Source organism: Parasteatoda tepidariorum, chromosome X2 (assembly GCF_043381705.1).
Source record: "Parasteatoda tepidariorum isolate YZ-2023 chromosome X2, CAS_Ptep_4.0, whole genome shotgun sequence".
NCBI lineage: Eukaryota > Metazoa > Arthropoda > Arachnida > Araneae > Theridiidae > Parasteatoda > Parasteatoda tepidariorum.
This window is the reverse complement of record NC_092215.1, coordinates 16,148,635-16,169,810: the sequence shown is the minus strand read 5'-3', so window position 1 is coordinate 16,169,810 and position 21,176 is coordinate 16,148,635. Positions and strand designations below refer to the sequence as shown.

The window sequence follows — 21,176 nt, the reverse complement described above, 5'->3', positions numbered from 1 at the left end:
ATATCTACATTTTATAAATATATTTTTTTAATTTAATATATTTATTTTTTGGAAATATACCTCTTTTATTTAAATAAGAAGATATCAGTTTATAAGTCGCGTCCATAACAACGATGTATAAATATTAGCAAATACTAAAAAGAAAACTTTCCGCAATTTAATTTCTCCACAAAGCACGTTGTAACAAAGTGAGAAAAAATTTGAAAGAGCTATCAACCCACTTTCTTTAAGGGGTGGTGGGTTATCAATAGTGGCGCCATCTTTTGCCATAACTCGCAACTATTTTGATTAAAAAAAAATTTTTTCTTTGAAAAATGTAAATTTTATTTTTAAAATATCGCAAACGCCGCAATTAAAATTTTAAAACTTTTAAACTCGCAAACGCCGCGGCGTTTCTTCCATAAATTACGGTATGTTGTTTCCAGGAAAAAACATATATATTTATAAAATTTTAAATCAATTTAAAAACACTTACTAAAGCTTTTTTCATCACAGTCAAGTTGTCTGCATCCCATGCTTCCTCGTCGTAATTGGTTAACAACAAAACTCTTATTATTTCATTAATCTCATCTGACATACGAACAGCAAGATAATTGCGATTTTCTGCAGCATCTTCAACTCCTTTGCCACCTGTTCACAGTAAGAAAAAAAAATTCGTACAACTCACCCACAAACTTACAAATGAAAAAATACACTTCAACCAGCAATTTTTTTGTATATCAAAAAAATTTTTTGTAGTTGTTTTATAAAAAATGTTGAATAGAAAAAATACCATCTCAAATTTTCTGATTTAAAAACACAATAGATGGTAAAATTGATAATAAAAATAGTATTATAATAGACTTGAGCATAGAAAACATAGCCAACTTATTTAGAATCATGACAAAAGCTCCTTTGTAGCAACCTAAAAACCAATTTAAAACGCAATCAGAAGGCTATTTAAAATTTTTTTTTTCTCCATTAAATACTGTCTTAGCTAAACACTTAAAAATAAAATATTAATATTTTTTTTTAATGCTGACAATAAAATGCTTTTGTAACCAAAATGTTACTGAATGTCACTAAATACCTCTTCCACTAAATTCCTTAATTATTATTTTTAATTAAATAGTAAAAATTACAATAAGTACAGTTTGTTAATGATAGACAATAGTTATGTGAGACTATAGAAGAAAGAATATTTAATAATCATTTATTGTATACATAAAGGTATAAAAATTATACTTATAGAACTCAATTTTAAATTGAGGATTTATCAAGTTTTCTGTATTGCACGCTCTGTAAAAAATGAAATTTCAATATTTTTTGTTACTAAACTTTCAGACGGTTTTGTATTGGACAAATTCAGAAGAATGTTTATTGTTTATATATTGCCGAATAAGAAATAACATGTTTTGCAATTGTATGAAAACTGCAGGTCCAAATTCAACTAGTACAAGAGTCAAACCTGTTATATAATGATCAGAGGTTTAATAAAGGCTAGCAATTTTGGGAAACAATATACTTAATGCTAAAAGTTAATTCTCAAAAATTAAACTATTTTCACTCATTTACAAAAGAATATTTTCACAAAAAATAGAAATATTAATAATGAGCAAGAATGTTATTTTACTCACCTTGGCTTAGAATTTGAACAAATATTTTCATACTGCATATTAAAATTGGTGACAGCGATTTCACAGATTCCAACGATCGAACCAAAATATCCCGATGTGCTTGATGAACAAGCTCTTTTTCACGGGCATCTACTTCTCTTGATACTTTTGTTAAGCATGGACTCAGATCCTAAAAAATAAAAAACTATGCAAAACAACGATACTTTCAGTCCATTATAAAAACTGGTAGTAAGTTGAAACAAAATTCATCATAAAAGATAACATTTTTTCACAATAGCTTATCATTTAACATATGTCAGTAAAACATTTTAGAAGTTTCTGAAAATATTGTTAAGAAAGCCTGAAATGAGGCTATTTGTAATTCAGTAGTAATACTTTTATTGGAATAGGTATTGCAGCGCAAGCAAAAATATACTTATGCTGGCAAATTCAAAAAAACAAATTGTACATTCATGATGGCAATAATAACACATTTTACGTTTTATGTATGTTTTATAAGATAAAGTTTGGAATGTGCATCTAATTCACCGTCCACATCATAAAGCTAATGGAAAATAAACACTTTATATAAATGTATAAAGGTGTGAGAATCAACAGAGAAGAGAAAAACTATTAATCACTCATGGTTATTAAATATCTTACTATTAACTTACATTTAAGAATAAATGGCAAAGTTAGGTAAAATGTTATAAATGGCATTGAAACAGAACTTATACTAAATACACAATAACTATGAAACAAAGCAGAAGAATGTCATGCAGTTACATTACTTTAATTATTAAATGTGGGAAAACCTATTATAATTTGTAAAGTAATAATATTACATGTAATATATTACATGTAATTAAGTAATAATATTATATTGATTTCATGAGCTTGTAGCATTTTAAAATGGGTATCACTATTGAAATATTTGCAAGGATTGCCAGATATTGCTGTTGCTATTCACCTTATTTTTCATAGCATACTATGACATATCTATTTATTGAGCATGAATCTGATTTACAGAGATATATAGGAAAATTTTTCACATAATATCCACTAGGTAAAAGTTAAAATTTTATACATATATATATATACAGTGGAACCCATTTAAGAAGTTTCTCAAGGGAGTGGAAAGAAATGGCTTATTAAACGGGAAAACGTTTTAAACAGTAAAGGTTAAAAACTAAAAATTTGCAAAATTTTATAACTTATATTACAGAATCAACATAATGGAATAAATATTTAATTTTACTATTCATTAAGAATAAAAATAGCTAATAAATAAAAACAAAATTACCTATTTCATTTTTTATTTAATCCAATGTTATTTATACAGAGATGCACACATTTTTACAATTATTGATGCGACTTTTATGAAAAAAAATCATGTAAAGTAGTTTGTTTTTTCTCACCGACCTTTAACTGAAAATTGTCCAACTGTTGTAAATATTTGAAAATTTTTGGGGTCACATTTTCAACACTGTAAATGAATTTGCGAAACGTTTCCAACCCTTTTCTGGCAACAGAAAGACAAAGTTTACAAAAATCTTCTTCAGCTCACTCAATTCTTCTGTGTCATTTGTAGCATCACACAAATATCCTCTAATGTAAGCACATCACTAGGTAAAATTTCGTTGTCAACCTATTCATATTTTTCAAACGATGAAGTGAAATTAAGTTTATTTTGGAGCAACTTCCAATCATTATCAAAATTTACATTTGTTTCTTCATTTGACATTTCATCTTCATCTTCACAGTCATACTCTTTAGTTGTATCTCCATCAGAGAATCCAGCTTTTTGAAAACAATTAGCAATTACAGATATTGTTATTAATTCCCATGCTAATATAATAAACTGAATAGCTTCTAAAACATTGACTTTTTTTCTTTTAGCTCTCCTGTATTTTTCAAGTCCTTGCAGCATCGGTTTCACAAGTTACATTTTATGATGCTGCTTAAACACCTTGATATCTCCCTGATCCATAGGTTGTAGGAAAGAAGTACAGTTTGGTGATGATGCATGAATCATCAGGCGTTCCGATTTTCATTTATGGTGGACACAATGTCCAAGCAATTTTTCACGTTCTTATTAGTTTCATTGTTCATTTAATGGTTCCTTTGCTCACACCTGCTCCTGATAAATCACCCTCTTTTTGTAATGGGGAGCAAGGAAGGTCAGTGGTCATTGTTAATTTCACATAGTTTATGTACCCGTTTTTGTGAGGGAAAGGTAAAACTAGATAAGTTTTAATAAAAAGTTTTAAAAAAAATGAAGAAAATTGGAAGTGAGTGAAAACTTCTTACACGGGAAAAAAACTACTTATAAAGGCAAATTTAACATTCTGGTATTTTTTATATTTTTTTAGAAATAACTTCTAAAGCGGGAAAACTTTTTAAATGGGAACTTCTTAAATGGGTTCTACTGCATATATACATTCTGTAATCCACATATGACAAAGATGATTTAATCAGAATGAAAATTAAATCAGTTCATTGAAATTTTTTAAATATGTATCAAAGAAAAATTAACGCTTACAAAGTTTTTATTTTTAAATAACATGAAAAAGATTTTTAAAAAAAACTGTCCTGAAAGACAATGACTCATTAAGGATTAGAAATTATTAAAATGAAATTTTTCTGTAGTTTAAGATCTTATTATGTAGTTTAAGATCTTATAAGAAAATATTAAAGTGTTAACTCAATAACAGGACAGTTATTGTTGTTACTTTACGTCGCACTAGAGCTGCACAATGGGCTACAATAACAGGACAAACCCTAGAAGTGTGTTCAGCATTTGTAATTAAATGAAATTTTAAAGATAAAATACTTTTAACATTGCTATGGTTTGGGATTAAAAAAAAATTTGACTTTAAACACTATTTAATATTTCACAAACTATAAGAACATGTTATTTCTAGGAATAATTATTAGAATTAACTTAAAAGACCTATAGTCTAGCATTTTTAAGAAACATCCTGCTTTTATTCGATTTGCATAAAAAATTTCGATTTGCACAGCTGTATAAAATTCAATTGCACAAAACATTTAAAAATTTTAGATAAAAGTATTTTAATTATTGATGAATATGCACAAGAGTTTAAAAATCTTTAACATAAATATAATGAAAGTAACTCAAAAAAGCATCACATCACAATGAAATAATAATAATAATAATGAATTAGTAATAAAGCTTTATTTACTTTAACAAACTGTACTAAGTCAGTCATATTTTCTATGACCTCAGCAACTGCTAAATAGTCTAGAACTTTTTTGCACTCTCCAATGATTTTACGCACTTCTGATTCATCAAAAGCCAGAAGAACAGAGTATGTATCTTGCATAATACCTAAAAACAACATCACTTTTAATTTCCATAAAAAAAACTTTAGAGTCTTAACTTTTTCATTTGTCCAAACAGAAAAACAAAACAGATTAATTCCATGCTATATGCAATTCTTAAAGTACACAATGCTCAGTAAAAGTATGTTTAATTGATATATAAAGAAAAAGGAAAACAATGGAAATAAAAATATGGCCACCGAAGCAGACGTCTTCATGGGGTGCCAGCTCGGGAAGCCAGAGAACAAAACCTTTTCTATTGAGAGAGCCAGACAAATGTCAAAATTTGCTCTCTCAGTACCCCAAAGGTTTTGCAAAAGTCCAGGAAGAAATACAAGAAATACATAAAATCAAATCAGAAGAGAAATTTCAAACAAAATCTTGAGAATATAATACAAAAATGAAAATACAAAAACTCACAGTAAACTGGTCAAACAGCAATTTCATGAAACTAACTCAATGTAAAAGAAACATTTGAAATAAAAGAAAACAACGCCCTCTATTAAAACGCGCAGTAGGAAGAAAAAAAAGGATAGGAAAGGTAAAGATTACGTAACAGATTAATATAATGTTTAAGTGGGTCTGCTCAGTCAAGACTTTAATTTTGCCCTATTAAAAGAAATAATAAACTAATATTCCTCAATTATTCTCCTAATCAAAAATTTAACATAACAATAATTATAAGGAAAATCATTATTTCTCAAAAAATAATTCGTAGCCTCCTGAAAACATTCATCGTTATTGCAAATTTTTTTAACTCTAAACAATTGAGAAAAAACTAAATTTTTGGAAATAAATGTTTTGTTTTCTTTTATCTTAAATGTTTTTCTTACATTGAGTTAGTTTCACGAAATTGCTGTTTGACCAGTTTACTGTGAGTTTTTGTATTTTCATTTTTGTATTATATTCTCAAGATTTTGTTTGAAATTTCTCTTCTGATTTGATTTTATGCATTTCTTGTATTTCTTCCTGGAGTTTTTTAAAACCTTCGAGGTACTGAGAGAGCAAATTTTGGTTATTGTCTGGCTCTTTTAATAGAAAAGGTTTTGTTCTCTGGCTTCCGGAGCTGGTACCCCCTGAAGACGTCGGCTTCGGTGGCCATATTTTTATATCTATTGTTTTATTTTTTCTTCATTGCGTCAATTATTCTTTCTTTTGAAAATTCTGCTGCTTTGTGCGATTCTTTCAAAGAAAGTTCTGTTATTATAGAATTAAATATTTTGTATTCTTTTACTTAATTGATATAATAATTTATAAGCCAATAAGAAAACGGATAAAAAACAATAGAGGTATCAATTATTTGAGATTAGGGTTAAGCGTTGCCAAAAAGATATTTAAAAGAGAACATTATGTTAGAGACGCTTATAATTGTTTTTTTTTTAATTGATTGACCAAACTTACAATTAAATACCAGAAAGGCCAATTAAGTAAAATTCCGAAGAAGCAAAATCAAAGGATGGTAGAAACTATGTTTTGATGCAAAAAAAAAGTAAAAGAAGGGAAAAAATAAAAAGCTTGAAAGCTTATTAGATCACTTCAAGTTTCTGTAGCTATCAATAAATAAACAATCTGAGAAGACTTGCTTGCTCTAAAAAATATGTACTATATGCATGCATAAAAATATGTATAAATGTTAAAAATAATAAAAAAAATTTTCTTCTCAAAAAGTATTTTTGAAAGCTTATTTGTGTAGAACACAAGTTAAATAATGTCTTTAAAACATACATCATTATTTTGCAATACAGCTTCTTAGCCAATATAATTATTTTTTTTACCATAAAAATCAAACAAAATATGCTTTTCTGACAAAGAAATATTCTTCTCACACCTCAAAGTATGAATTAAATTCAATTTACATGCTATGGAGCATTTGCTGTAGTGTACTTTAAATGCAGCAATAAATCATAACTAACCAATGGTGCATATGGTCAATAAAATCACACACATCAATGTTTAATATTTTAAGAATGTAAACTGTGCATTTCTAGAACAACATAACTTCATTTACAATTATGAATTTCAATATATTTCCATATTGAAGATATAGTGAATTTATATATTTTTCCTGGTTAATAACATAATGGAAATTAAGTATGCATATAACTATATATTGACTTATAGATAGCTGTAAATATTCAAAAGTATCGTTGATTTGCTTTTTTTTAAAATTTTTTTTCTTAAATTCGTAAACTACACACTGTAGGAAGTCTAAGTTCCTTCCCTTATAAGCCTAATGTAAATCTTAAAAGATTTATGTAAAAAAAGACGAATTACAATAAACAAAATTATAATAATAGTTTTATCAACCTTTAGCTCCTTGGATCAATTTTTTTCTTGCAGGCTGTGAATATGGGTCTTTTGCAAATAATGCAGAAGCTTCTTCTAACAGCTTGGAGGCTTTCTCTAGTCTATGTAAAGCAGTGGGCATATCCTGTCTCAAGATGGGATCATCACTAGACTGAACAGTTTCTTTTCCAACCTAATAAATAAGCTCCCATTACAAATTGGAAAAAAATAAATACTAATTGAACAAATTCAAATTAAAAAAAAATTTCACAACAATAATAAAAATGCATCAGGTAGCAATTTCAGCATATCTTTAATAGTTTGTATCATTTACTTTTTAAAATTTAGAATTTCCCATGAAAAATCTGTTAAGTATTTTAAAGCTTTTGTAAATCAAGTAAGTATTATGTGATTAACACTTTACTACTTATTATGCTCAGAAAAATTAATATAATTGACAAAAAAAAAAAAAAAANAAAAAAAAAAAAAAAAAAAAAAAAAAAAAAAAAAAAAAAAAAAAAACTTGGGAAAATGTATAAAAAAAGTTGAGGCTGGTTATTTTAATATATAATTCTAGTATTAATTCTTGGGTTTACAACTTAAATTGATGTAAAGTTGCAAATACTGCCTAATCTAACAATAGAATGGATTTTCAAAGCAATTAAAATGAAATCTTATGTAAGATGACTTTCTGAAACAGTTGCTTTCATTATTTATATAACATACATTTATTTACAATTGAAATGAAAGACTTATAACATGTCAGATATATCAAAGAATCCTAATTTAATATTTATTTCACTTATAATTTTCTTTTGCTATGTAAGATAAGATCTGTTAAAAATATGAAAAGATAGAAACAAAATAATTTTTAATCATGAACAGTATTTTGAAAATTAAACAACTGAGTTCATCACATTATTGCAGAAACATATCATTAAGTTTAATTTTTTAAAATTAAAAACTAGTGAGTACAACAAAATAGGGTGACTTTTTATCATGACAGAGTTGTCATTTCTATGATTACTGATACATGTTTATCAAAAACAGTAATTTGTTTCGTGTTTCTTTTGTTTTCTGCGATGAGCTTCATAAATTCTTACAGGGAGAAGTTATCTACTCTATTGTTATTGACAAGGTAAGTTACTATTCAGTTTCCTAATATGATGAACGTAGCATATTTACAAATAGAAACCTTTGTCTTTTACTAATTTTATGTAGGTTAAGGTAAAAATTTATATTGCAATTAGGACGGTGGCTTTGTGCCATTTAGTGGTTATATATGATGAGGGGAGCAATCATGATTTTGAAGACAAAATTGATGAGGGTAATTTTTGCTCTAAAATTGCAATTAGTAGAAAAGGTTTAGATTAATGAAACAAACAGAACTAATGATAAAATTATAGGACTAAGAATATATGCATTGTTACTGTTCTTCTGTATATTGCAGCAAACTGTACCCTTAAAAAATATTTGCATACGCTGATGAGTGTGAAGTGGCACCAGTTTTTGGTACAGTTAAAGTAGGCCTGACCAATTGTTGTTGTATAGTACAATAGAAAAGGTTAAAAATCAAAAAATGGTTCCATTTCCTGGGTCTGACCAGGCCAAATTTACAACCGTTTAGCAGTACCTTCACTAATTAAACTTTAGGAAAAATGGTAGTTTCATGAAATGCTTTTTTGTAAAATTTTATTTTTGTATCCCGTAAGAAGCGATAAATCCATATTTTTACCATATTTTAAATATATTTTTAATTTTCACAAATTATATCAAAAATTTCACAAAATAGGTACCTCACAAAAAAACCTAGACAGACCCCTGACTTCAAAATGAAATCACTGAACAATGATGTGAAATTGTTCAGTGTTCAATGTTGATTTCAATGGTTCATCATAAACAATAATGTAGTTAATAATATATATTTATTCATAATAAATTCAATACTCTTCTATAGATTATTTTTATTTACATTACAAAATAATAAAAAAATAGTAAAAACAGACAATAAAAAACTAAAATTTTAGAAGTATTTAAAAAATTTTAATAACGAACCTCGATATCTAACAGGTTACCATGTGCCAGAATAGAGATTCAGTTTATTTTAAAGTGACAAGTAAGATAAAACAAAGTTTATCACATTCTTCTAACAGAAATATTTTGATATACCATTAAAATACCATGTTAGTAAGTAAAATCACACTCTGGTGAATATTCCTAATAATTAGACTGAAAGGAATTGAAAAATTTGTATTAAACTATTATCTTCATTCGGTGTTAGGAATAATAAGTATCTCACAAATAATAAAAATAAATATTTTTAAACAAGTAATCAATAATTACATAGCATACAAAGTATTTATATTTTATAAAAAAAAAATCTACTACAAACCTTAACAAGATTGACCACTGCTTTACTGACACCTTGGACAGGCCTTGACAAATCTGGCATTGCATTTCCATCTTCAGCTTCTTCATGCAATATAACAAGGCGAGAGACCTATAAAAAATAATTCAAAATAAATAACAAACTCAACAAAAACCAGGTCGGTTTTTTCAGGCTGGGACCACTTTAGCAAATCCTGCTTCTTAAGTTGATACAAAAAATTGAAACTTCACTGTGAATTATCCGATTTTTATTTTTAAATTGAAGAACTTTTCCTTAAATGAGTTCACGGGATAAATTTATATTCTTTCATAGAATGACATTTGTACTTTTTATTAAATGTTTGTTTCTATCTAAATAATAACACTGGGGAACAAATCTTTATTGCTTTCTGTTGTATGAGGATTTTGAATGAATTTTAGACATTTTGACATTGACAATTTTACATCTTCGATCATTGACCTCTCTTTAAGCTATAGTTTTTCTGAAAATTAATAATATAATTGTCAACCAGGAATTTTTAAAATTCACTGGAGTGAATATTAAGGGTCCCCACTTCTCTGCTACACAAGGCATGGTAGGAGGTAGGTGAAAATTCAGTTTGCAATACGTTAAGCTAATAAATGCTTTGTTTCAAGTGTTATTTTCAAAGAAACAAACAAGTGTATAGGTATGTATGAAAACCTATGTGGTCTTTATAATCTTGTACATTCAGATAAAAAAATATACAAAATCAAAAATCTCATTTAGAAAATAATCTGCAGCTTTCCAAATGAAACACTTTTCAGATTTAAACTCTCCACATCCAAATTAAATTAGATAGACTTTTATAAATGCAAAAATAAAAGAAAAAAACTAATGCATATATTTAGAAATGGAAACACAGAATTGGGTCAGCTGTTCAATGCCGGTTATAGAATAAAATGAAATATTGTTAATATATGAAACAAGAGAATTGAAACCTTTGCAATTAGCTGGATATGTTATTAGCATATTAATCTGAAACATCTTAAAGCTTAAGCTAGAAGTCAATCAAAATTAAAACTTTTTCGTCTTAAAACCCAAGCATAAATCAAAATTGAAAAGTGAGGTTCTACATTTCAAAATTAGCATAGAATATAACAAAAGTAAGTCTATTTAATTTAAGTCGTCTGTTTTTATTTAAGTAGCATTTTTTTAAAAATACATAAATTAACATTTTTCTCTTTTCCCAAACACAATTATTGCATAACAAAATGTTAATTTTCAAACTAATAACAAAAATAACAATTTCCATTCATGCATAAAATCTTATTAGAAAGTTTAAATTTCAACACAAACTTCAAATTATATCATACAATCATTATTAGAAATTAGTGTTGAATTCTAGTGCAGTAATTCAAAAGAAACCCCTTCCATATAAATGTCTTCCACAAACATTTGTCTATGTATAACCTTGATGAGGAATTCTAATGCAGAACAAGCTTACATATCCACAGAGTTCTCCCTAGGAATAAAGAAGGGCAGAACGCGTCCTCTCTCAAAAGCGCACAATAAGTTTTGAAACAGCACTCACTTAACTTTGTAAAAACTTTACAAACTGTTTAATATTATGTAATAACTAAATTTTATCCTCAACAATTTTTAAATTACACTCTTATACTACTTTATGGGAATATTATTTCAAAAAGTAATTCTCTCTCACTATTAAAATAAGAAAAAAATTTGTAGTTTATAAAAACAATTAAAGGCATGCTAAAAGGCAATCTCTGTGAAAATTTAAAATCACTTAAAAAATTTATTAATATCCCTCCTTGAAAAAAAAATACTTATAAAAATTTAAACAGTCAAGAATAATTCTAAAAAAGTAAATATTTGTAATAGTAAATAGAATTAACCTATAAACACAGATAATTTTATTAGTCTGTAATTATTATTTACATAGCAAATTAACAATACGGGCACATTTATTAGGATCAAATGGCAAGCAGGGTGGGCCGCCCTTCAAAACACGCTTGCCCCTTCAAAAAAAAAACACTGTTGACATATACATATATTCTGAGTTCTCCCTAGAAATAAAAAAAGGGCAAGGTGCTTCCTCACAGAAAAGCGTGCTTAGAGTTTTGAAAGGGCACTCCCTTACCACCGTTAAAATTTATCAAAATATGCAATATTGTATATTAACTGAATTTCATCCTCAATTTTTAAATTACCTTTTTATAAAATTTTATAAGTATATTTTGCAAAGTAACTCTCACTCATTGTTAAAATAAATTAAAAATTAAAGTTAAATAATTATCAGTCCCTAAATAAATCAGAAGTGAACTTTTCATTAAAACAGGTGGTTAAGAAAACCTTTACCTGAAAAAATAAAATAAAAAGGCTATGTTTTTATGGGATAGAGGCTTATTTTTGCTAAAAGGGCATATTTATAGGGATCAAAGGGCAAGCGGGTAGGGCTGCCTTTTTAAAAAGGTTTAAGGAGAACACACACACATACACATATATTAATATTATATTTATATTAAACATTAGTAATGAATGAAATTTTTTGTTGTGTATGTATTTAGACTCTATACTAATTAAAATAAATTTGTACCAAATATATATTTGTTTAATAGATTAAATATTCTTTAAATAAATATTTATAAGTTAAACTCAGTCATAAATTTATTTTTATCAATGCCTTACATAATACAATGACTATTCCATTTGCAATCTCATAATATTTTTCCTCAAAAAGAGCCATGTAATTAATTTGCTTAATACCATAAAAGACTTATTAGATTTTAAAAATTTTTGTGATGATTTTTATTTCTAATAAACATGAAGCTCAACGAGATTTCAAAACCATTGTAAAAGCCCTAAAACTTCTATTAACATTTATGAAAAGAAATTATTATAATACTTGAGAAATTTTTAAATCTTTCTTTAGAATTAAATATACATAATGTATTTTAAATGGAAAATAGAGGAAAAAAAGTGATATTCGATCATGATATCTTATAAAAAAGAAAGACCGTTGAAATGTTAAGGCCTGATGGGAAAAACTTTGCAGCTGTGCATTGACCCAACTTCCTAATTTTACCTATTATCTTCTTTTGCTTCAAGCTACAGGTGCTTGTTATTCTTAGTTTTTGTAACTATCAACAAAATAGCTAAAATTTACTGAGTTGTTAAATTGGTAAAAATATAACATATTTACTAATTTAAATTTGTATATTTGATGCTTCCAATTTTTTCAATATTTAAAATTTGTTTTTTAATGCTACTTAACATTTACAATTTTATGAATTTTTTTTTTTGCTGTCGTAGAAGCTTTACAGCAATTATTTTTCTAGTAAAATTCCTCAAAACTATCTTTTCGACTTTGAATAAAACAGGCTAAATTGGAATTTATTTTTGGAAAAAGTTTTGATAATACTGAATGTATAGTTAGTTTTGGCGGATTTGTTAAAAGTAGGGTCTTAAGTTACAAAAGAGCCCATTCATAACTTAATTCATTCCTGATTTAGCTTGTTAATCAACTGTTTGTAGAAGAATCTCATTTTTTTTAAAAACTATTTTCCATAAAGTTTTTTGTACTTTAGTTAAGTAATTGCACCTTTTAAAACAATAAGCTGTTTGATAATTTCTTCAAATCTGAGAAAAATTTAAAAAAAAAAACTTATATAATTTAAATGTTTTACAAAATAATGAGCTTAAATAAGACTATGAAGTGCATAGAAATAAAAATGAAAGAAATAAAAAAAAAATTTAAATATTAGGGGCAAGATATTATCGTATGACAAATTAAAGAATTGAATGATTAACATCCTATGTATTCTTGTATTTTTTAATTTGTAAAAAATTGACAAAATCAAATAATGGATCTGTCTGTTTCTAACGTAAGGATTCATTCACAATAGTTTTTATCGTAAAGATTTTGTTGAGTCAATAAAAACGTTGAGCATTTTCCAACAGAGTATAAAATAAGAAATTTTCATTAAGTTCCATTAAAACATAATTACAAAAGATTATTAGGTATTAATACTTTTATGCAATTTAAACTGGCAAAAAGTGATCTTTTAGTATATTTATATATCAGGATAATAGGTTATCTAAAGGATAAAATTTTTTATTAACCGCAAAATAAAGAAAAATAATCAAAACATCTCACTTGTTGTGCAACTGGTTCAAGTATACTTTCGATTGTTTTAGTATGAAAGCCTGACATGATTCGTTTCAAAAATAAAGTGAACCGATCAAATTAAAATCATAAACTGAAAATTCTTTAAGACAAAAGTGAAGAAAAAAAAGAAACAAATAAACAGAAACTATATCACAACCACAGGTGTGGTTCGCTACCAACCCATCTGCCTACAAGTCATCGTAGTGTCAAACCATAAATGGAAACATCACCTCGTGCTCTTGGAAATAACAACAACGACCGTGATTGGAGGATTTATCAGTGAAAAATCCTACGCAAGCTCTAAATGCATAATTATCAGAATTGTTGTCTACAAACGGAAGTAAACTCTAAAATATGAGTGGCAACAGTTTAAAAAATAAAGATTTTTCAGATGACGTTGAACAAGACACTAGTCACGTGATACAACGGAATGCACCACAAACTAATTAAATAAACATAAAAATCTGGATACTTTTTAGTGAGATCTAAGCATATTTTATCACTTTTAACCAGTTTAGAAATAGCTGAAATTCTTTTTCAGCCTATTTTTAGAAATTTCTCCAATGAGACAGAAAAAAAAAGGAAAAGAAAGAGAAATTCACCTTACAAATATTAGAAAGCACTCTTTACTTTCCCAATAGATGGGTACATTCAGAACTAGAATTAAGAGGAGACTCTTGACTGTTTCGTTTTCAATGTTTATATTTACCTCATATCGAGGCCACAGCTAGGAATGGTGTTGAATCGGTTCCAAGCGTTGGGTCAATTCCCCGGTACAGAGATCTCGGAACCCAAGCCAAACTGTTCTGATGATGCCGTTCGAAAACAATCTGAAAAGCTGAATCGGTTTCAGTGGCGTACCAACCCGGAGGGGGGGGGCAGAGAGAGACGTCACCCGCTCTAAAATTTAAGAGAGGGAGCTAATAATACGATCCGCTCCTCCTGAAATTTAAAAATTTGCAAAAATAAAGTCAAGTAAATTCCGCCTAAAATGACAGTAGAAAAGTTAAGTTTTTGAATTTTTTTTTTCAACTTTGAAGCCCTTTTTCAAATGGAAAACTTCATTTTACTCTTGAACTAATTAAGGGGGTGAATAATGTGCTTTGCTCCTTCTGAAATTTAGACATTCGTGAGAATTAAGTCAAGTTAAAAAGAAAGAAGCATTTTAGGAAAGAAATTTTTTTTTTTAATTTTGAAGTTATTTTTGAAATTGAAAACCTCATTTTCTTCTGAAATTTAATTGAGGGGGCAAATGTGCTTCACCCCTTCTGAAATTTATATATTCGGGAAAATAAAATCAGGTTATTCTGGTAATTTTAGAAAATAAAAACTATTTTTCTTTTCTTTTCTTGAATCTATTTTTCAAAAATAAAACTTTATTTTCTTCTTAAATTTAATTAAAGGGTAACTATGCGTTTCGCCCCTTCTGAAATTTAGACATTCACAAGAATAAAATCTAGTTAAATTAGTAAAATTAGAAATAGAGAAAGAAATTTTTATTCCAATTTTGAGTAAATTTTCTAAGTTAAAAAATTAATTTTCCTCTCAAATTAAAGTAAGGAAGCGAATAATGAGCTTCGCCCTTTTTGAAATTTAGACATTCATAAAAATAAAGTCAAGTTAAATAGGTAATTTCAGAAAAAAACTCTTTTCTTTCAACTTTGAAGTTATTTTTGAAATCGAAAACTTAAATTTACTCTGGAATAATATAGGGGGTAAATAATGTGCTTCGCCTTTTCTTAAATTTAGCATTCGTGAAAATAAAGTCAAGCTAAAAATAAAAAGTTATTTTCAAAAATTAAAATTTTCTCTAGTGTGAAGCTATTTTGATACACTGGTTATCATAAATTAAGGAAAATTCACAAAAATCGCGATAACTCAAGAAATTACACATGGAATTTTATGAAACTTACCCACAATATACAACACATAGTAAGGTATTAAACAACATAAAAAGAAATTATCAGACATTAATAGTAGTATAGAAATTAGCACATGTATAAAATAAACAAATTGGAAGTATCGGTTTGCAATAGAAAAAGTACCTTTAATATGGAATATGATTGCCTCTAGAAGCAATACAGCACAAACAGCGATGTGTGATGCTTTCAATTATGCGGTCTATCAGTTCAATAGGAAGTGAGAGCCATTGCTCTTGTAAAGCAGTTGCAAGCGTGGCAAAGGTCTGAGGGGGCGGATTGATGGCAGATACACGCCTCCCTAGAGCATCCCAAACGTGCTCGATAGGATTCAAGTCCGGGGATCGAGCTGGCCACTCCATGGGAGTAATTGTTTCCTGTTGAAGATAATCATCAACAATGCGAGCTCTGTGTGGTCTTGCATTATCGTCCTGTAACAGGAAGCAATCACCAATTGCCCCGGCATATGGGCGCACATAAGCATCAAGGATGTTGTCTCGATAAACCTGAGCATTCACGGTTCCCCTTGGAAAGACATGGAGGTATGTGCGCCCTCCTAAGGATATGCCTCCCCAAACACAGACACTGCCTCTTCCGTATGCATCTCTTTCACGGATGTTTGATGGATGATAACGGGTCCCAGGTTCTCTCCATATCAAATAACGTCTACTGTCACTTTCTAGACTAAACCTGGACTCATCCGTAAAGAGAACAGGCCTCCATTGATCTGACGTCCAGTGGACATGTTGTCGGGCCCACTGCAAACGGTCTCTCCTATGGCGTGATGTGAGCGGCACGCAAATGGCTGGTCGTCTCGCATACAGACCACCTTCGTGGAGCCTTCTGCGCACAGTTGACGTTGACACCAACCTTCCGGTGGCTGCAGCAAGAGAGGATCTAAGATGTGTCGGAGTAGCGGTTCTATTCCTGCGTGCACTTAATGTCAAATATCGGTCATCGGCACTGGTCGTAACAGTTGGCCGTCCTTGACTGAACCTCCTAGATGCCGAATCTGTGGTTTGAAATTGCCTCCAAAGTCTATGAACCACAGATGGACTCACATTTAGCCATCTGGCCACTTCTGATTGACTCTGCCCTGCCTCTAGTCTCCCGATGGCTCTCCATCGTAGTTCTTCAGGCAAATGATGCCTAGAGGTCATTATTACGAATTGGCTATCTCAGATTTTCAATGTCGCAATCACAGTAAAATTTGTGTGCTTTCTCTCAAACTTGGACTTTTATGCTCCAGGCAGATGACGTAAGCCGAGTGCAGCGCCACTAATTTGCATATTGCAATTTTACTCAGCTACTCTTAGTGGACAACATATGCAAATTTTGCACGGTTTGGCTTACTTTTGAAAGAGTTATCGCTATTTTTGTGATTTTTCCTTAATTTATGATAACCAGTGTATTTTTGAATTTCGTTATTTTTTGTGGATATTTTGACATCTGTGAAAATAAAGTCAAGTTCAAACTCCAAAATTCAGTCAACTTAAAATCCTTACTTAAAGTTGTTTACATTCAGTCAACTATCCATTGCAACTGATGGAGGTAGAAATATGTGTGGTAAAAATAAAGGAGTGACTTTTGTATCAGTGCTGACGTGAAATATCCTCAGTGGTAGACGGATCATGGGTTAGAGTCCCTTTACCCTCAAGCAAACCGTGGGAGGTTCTCGTGGTCGTCCTCTCCATGTAACGCAAATGCTGGTTAGTTCCATCAAAAAGTGCTCTACGAACGCAAATTTCTCTTAATACTTGATCCAGATGTTCCTTTGTCTTCTGGATTGGGTTCAAAATTACATTAGTAGTTGTAAGCCCCCAAAAGAAATTGGGTCGGTTGTTCAACGACGGTTATAAAAAAATATTTACATTAATCAGCTAAATACAGTGAAATAGTTAAAACTCGGATTGCAATCTCTAAAAGTGTGTAACCGTCAGACCAGCAAATTCAAAAAATTGTATGAACCATAAATCAACTATGCACAGAGCGCAAAAAAAAGAAGAAAAAAAATTAAAAAAAAAAAAAAAAAAAAACACGGAAAAAAAANAAAAAAAATTAAAAAAAAAAAAAAAAGAAAACACGGATTACTTTGAATAACTTTTGATCTAATGATCGGATCTTCTCTTTCTAGTACTCATTCTTAATGGTTTGTGGAAGTGACGTCAAACATCCTAACAGTAGGTGCAGATGACATTCTAAGTTATGAAATCAGACACAAAAACGCACTTTTTCTGAACAAACATACCGTTTTTTTCAATGGATTCGGATTTCTGACCCCCTTCCCACAAAAAAATAGGGGGGAGCCGCAGTCTGGAAAATATGGTCACAATAGTTTGGTCAAGAGAGCGCTTCAAAGCTTGAACCCCTTAATGTTCATTTTACTTTTTACGTATTTCGCTATATCTCGAGAACTTTTGAAGCGAATTGAAAAATTTTTGTACACAATTATGAAATTCATTTATCCAAAGACAATCCTATACAAAACTTTTAGCAAAGATTTATTATTTTATTTAATAATGGTCAGAAGAATTTTGAATTTTAAGGTATAGAATTCTTTACATAATTTTGAAGAACAAAATTTGAGCAAAAATTGTTGAATATGAAGAAACCGAAGAAAGAATTTAAAGAATGAGAAATCGAATTTTAAATATCTCACTTTCTTAAATTTAATGTCAAAGGATATATTCAACCGATTTTGCTCTAATTTCGTATTTTATCATGAAAATTATATTCTTTTAGATGATGCAAAAATTTGTATACTTTACAATTTAAAATTTTTTTGACCTACAATATATTAATTCGGTTAAAAATTTCTCAAGATATAACGAAATACGTAAAAAGTAAAATTAACATTAAGGGGTCCAAACTATGGAGAGCTCTCTTGATCAAACCATGGGGACCATATTCTTCAGATTGCGGCAAACCCCATATCTTGGGGCTCAAAAATCAGAATCCGTCGAAAAAAAGGTATGTTTATTCACAGAGAGTACGTTTTTGTGACTGGTTTCGTAACTTAAAATATCGTCGGCACTTATTAATTAGCATATTTGAAGTCTCCCCCTTGAGCCATAAAGATTGAGCCCTAAAAAGTGAGGATACCATTATTGGATCAAAAGATATACAGGGTGGTTCGTTTATTTTTTTGCGCACTGTATATAACATGCAACATACAGATCTAAAAATTTATAACGTTTTAAAACATCAAATATTTTTTGATGTTTAATTCTACATATTAAGTGTATTAACTATGTAGTGAAAACAAATATGAAACTTTTAAAAATTAGCTGTAGTTAATATAGTTTTTTCCATATTTTGAGCACTGCATATTTTAAACGAGGTACCTGGCTCTCTCCTGCCTACTCCAACTGCAATAACTTTGAATCTATCTATCTATCTATCTATCTATCTATCTATATCTATATATATATATATTAGTTATATATAGTTATCGCGCAAATTAGGAAATTTTGGGAGAATGTTTCAACTTTATACAACATTTCTTTATCAAATAATATATCGAAAAACTAGCTTGGGTCAGCAGAAAAGAATGCAACTCGACATGTGACTTTCTATTGGAGTGTAGTGCGCAAAATAAAAAACGAACCACCCTGAATAATTTTTGAACAAATGATCGGATCTTCACGTTCTAGGACTTAATCCTAATGGTTCGAGGAGGGGACCTCAAATATGCTAATTAATTAGAGCAAACGATAATTTAAGTTACAAAATCAGAACACACTTTCTCTGAATAAACATACCTTTTTATCGATGAATTCGGCCTTTCAACCCTTGATATAAAGGGGTAAATCGTAATCTGGGAAATATGGTCCCACTGATTTAGTCAGGAGAGCGGTCCAAAGTTTGAACCCTTCATTGTTAATTTTACTTTTTGCGTATTTCGCAATATTTCGAGATACTGTAAAACGAATAGAAAAATTTTTGCAACACAATTATAAAATTTGGTTATCCAAAGAAAATTCCATTCACTAAGTAACGTTTTAATTGTTTATTATTTTATGAAATGATAGTCAAAAATATTTTAAAATACAAGATATAAAAGTTTTTAGCATCATCTTATGGAACATAATTTTACATGACAAAATTCAAAATTTGAGTGAAATCGGTCGAATAGTTCCTGAATTTTAAAAAAGACACATTTTTACACGCACAAACTTAAGGGGTTCAAACTTTGGATCCCTTTCCTGACCAAACTATTGGGACCATATTTCCCAATTTGTGGCAGAACCTTATATTTTGGGGATCAGAAATCCGAATCCACTGAAGAAAAGGTATTCTTATTCAGAGAAAGAGTGTTTTTGAGTCTGGTTTCGTAACCTAAAATATCATCTTTACTAATTAATTAGCATATTTGAGGTCACCCAGTCGAACTGTCAGGATTGAGTACCAGAACGTGAAGATCTGATCATTAGATCAAAAGTTAATTAGGGTGGTCCGTTTTTTATTTTGAGCTCTGTATTTCAGATTGTAAGTGTAAATTCACAGGTTATGAAGCACAAAATCAAGACACAATTTTTTAGATAAACTTTTATTGTATCAAAAAATTAGTATATATTATAATGATTTTATAAGAAATATTATTTGGCTGAAAATCTCAATCTTCCTCTTTTTACATAAACATGCATGTACTGACAATTTTGTCCTCTAATCATATTTTGACAAAATGTTTAATTACACTAAAGTAGTAGAACCCTGATTTAACGATGCTTTGCTGTTTAAATTTTTCTTATAAGCGATTAAGTATTTAAACGAGAGTAATGAAAAATTCTAGAAACATTATTCACAAGAAATGGCAATAATCTAGCTGGCGGTATTATTTTTACATTATGCGTAACAACATGAAATAAATTAAAGTAACTAAAGCGAAGCAAAGATAAAAATATTTTAATAAGTAGTAACTGTTAAATTTGGGTTCTACTGAACAAGGAAATACAATTTTAAATGAATAGTATTATATTTATTTACATGTTATAGTTACAGTTAATAAAACAAAATATTATCTTTCACAAATTTTAATAATTATACATGTTCCCAGTTTCACATTTGGCGAAGAAAAACATTTTCTCGTATACCGAGAAATTCAAGACTATTATTCACTATTATTTACTTTAAATTTGCTAGTATGAGAAACTTTTGGTATTTCTAATTCTGACGAATCCTCTTATGCGTTATACATATTAATAATTTATACGATAATAGGAAATTTTAGTATTACTTCAATTTTTCTATGACATTTTCTACTCTATTATCATATATTATAAGGCTTATATAACAATTTCATTTAATTTTCTACAGTTTTATATGTCTGAAATGTTTCTGATTTAAAAAAAAAATTAAATTAACTGGAGTAAAATGTTCAAATGTTACTCGAAATATTTCGCTTTGAAGTATAATATCATACGAATTTAGTGTGATTTTTTTTCTGGATAAATAATCCAAGCATTTCAAAGCTGTTTTCAAATAATAGTTTACCT

General features: G+C 28.9%; 1 protein-coding gene across 3 annotated transcripts in view; it reads right to left on the bottom strand.

Annotated features, from left to right (window-relative positions):
- The window catches only part of LOC107442096 (vinculin), a 62,704-nt gene extending 48,643 nt beyond the window's left edge, over nucleotides 1-14,061 (bottom strand). The window contains exons 1-6 of one of the 3 annotated variants that reach the window (XM_021148686.3): nucleotides 13,751-14,061; nucleotides 9,619-9,726; nucleotides 7,248-7,419; nucleotides 4,802-4,947; nucleotides 1,617-1,785; nucleotides 476-630 (exon numbers count right to left, since the gene is read on the bottom strand). In XM_021148686.3, the coding sequence (XP_021004345.1) occupies nucleotides 476-630; nucleotides 1,617-1,785; nucleotides 4,802-4,947; nucleotides 7,248-7,419; nucleotides 9,619-9,726; nucleotides 13,751-13,807 (807 nt within the window). In that variant the 5' untranslated portion in view covers nucleotides 13,808-14,061. Of the gene's footprint in view, nucleotides 1-475; nucleotides 631-1,616; nucleotides 1,786-4,801; nucleotides 4,948-7,247; nucleotides 7,420-9,618; nucleotides 9,727-13,624; nucleotides 13,688-13,750 lie in introns of those variants that run through there. The other 2 variants (XM_021148685.3, XM_071188280.1) reach the window with 2 other exon arrangements.
- Nucleotides 14,062-21,176: the final 7,115 nt, after the last annotated feature.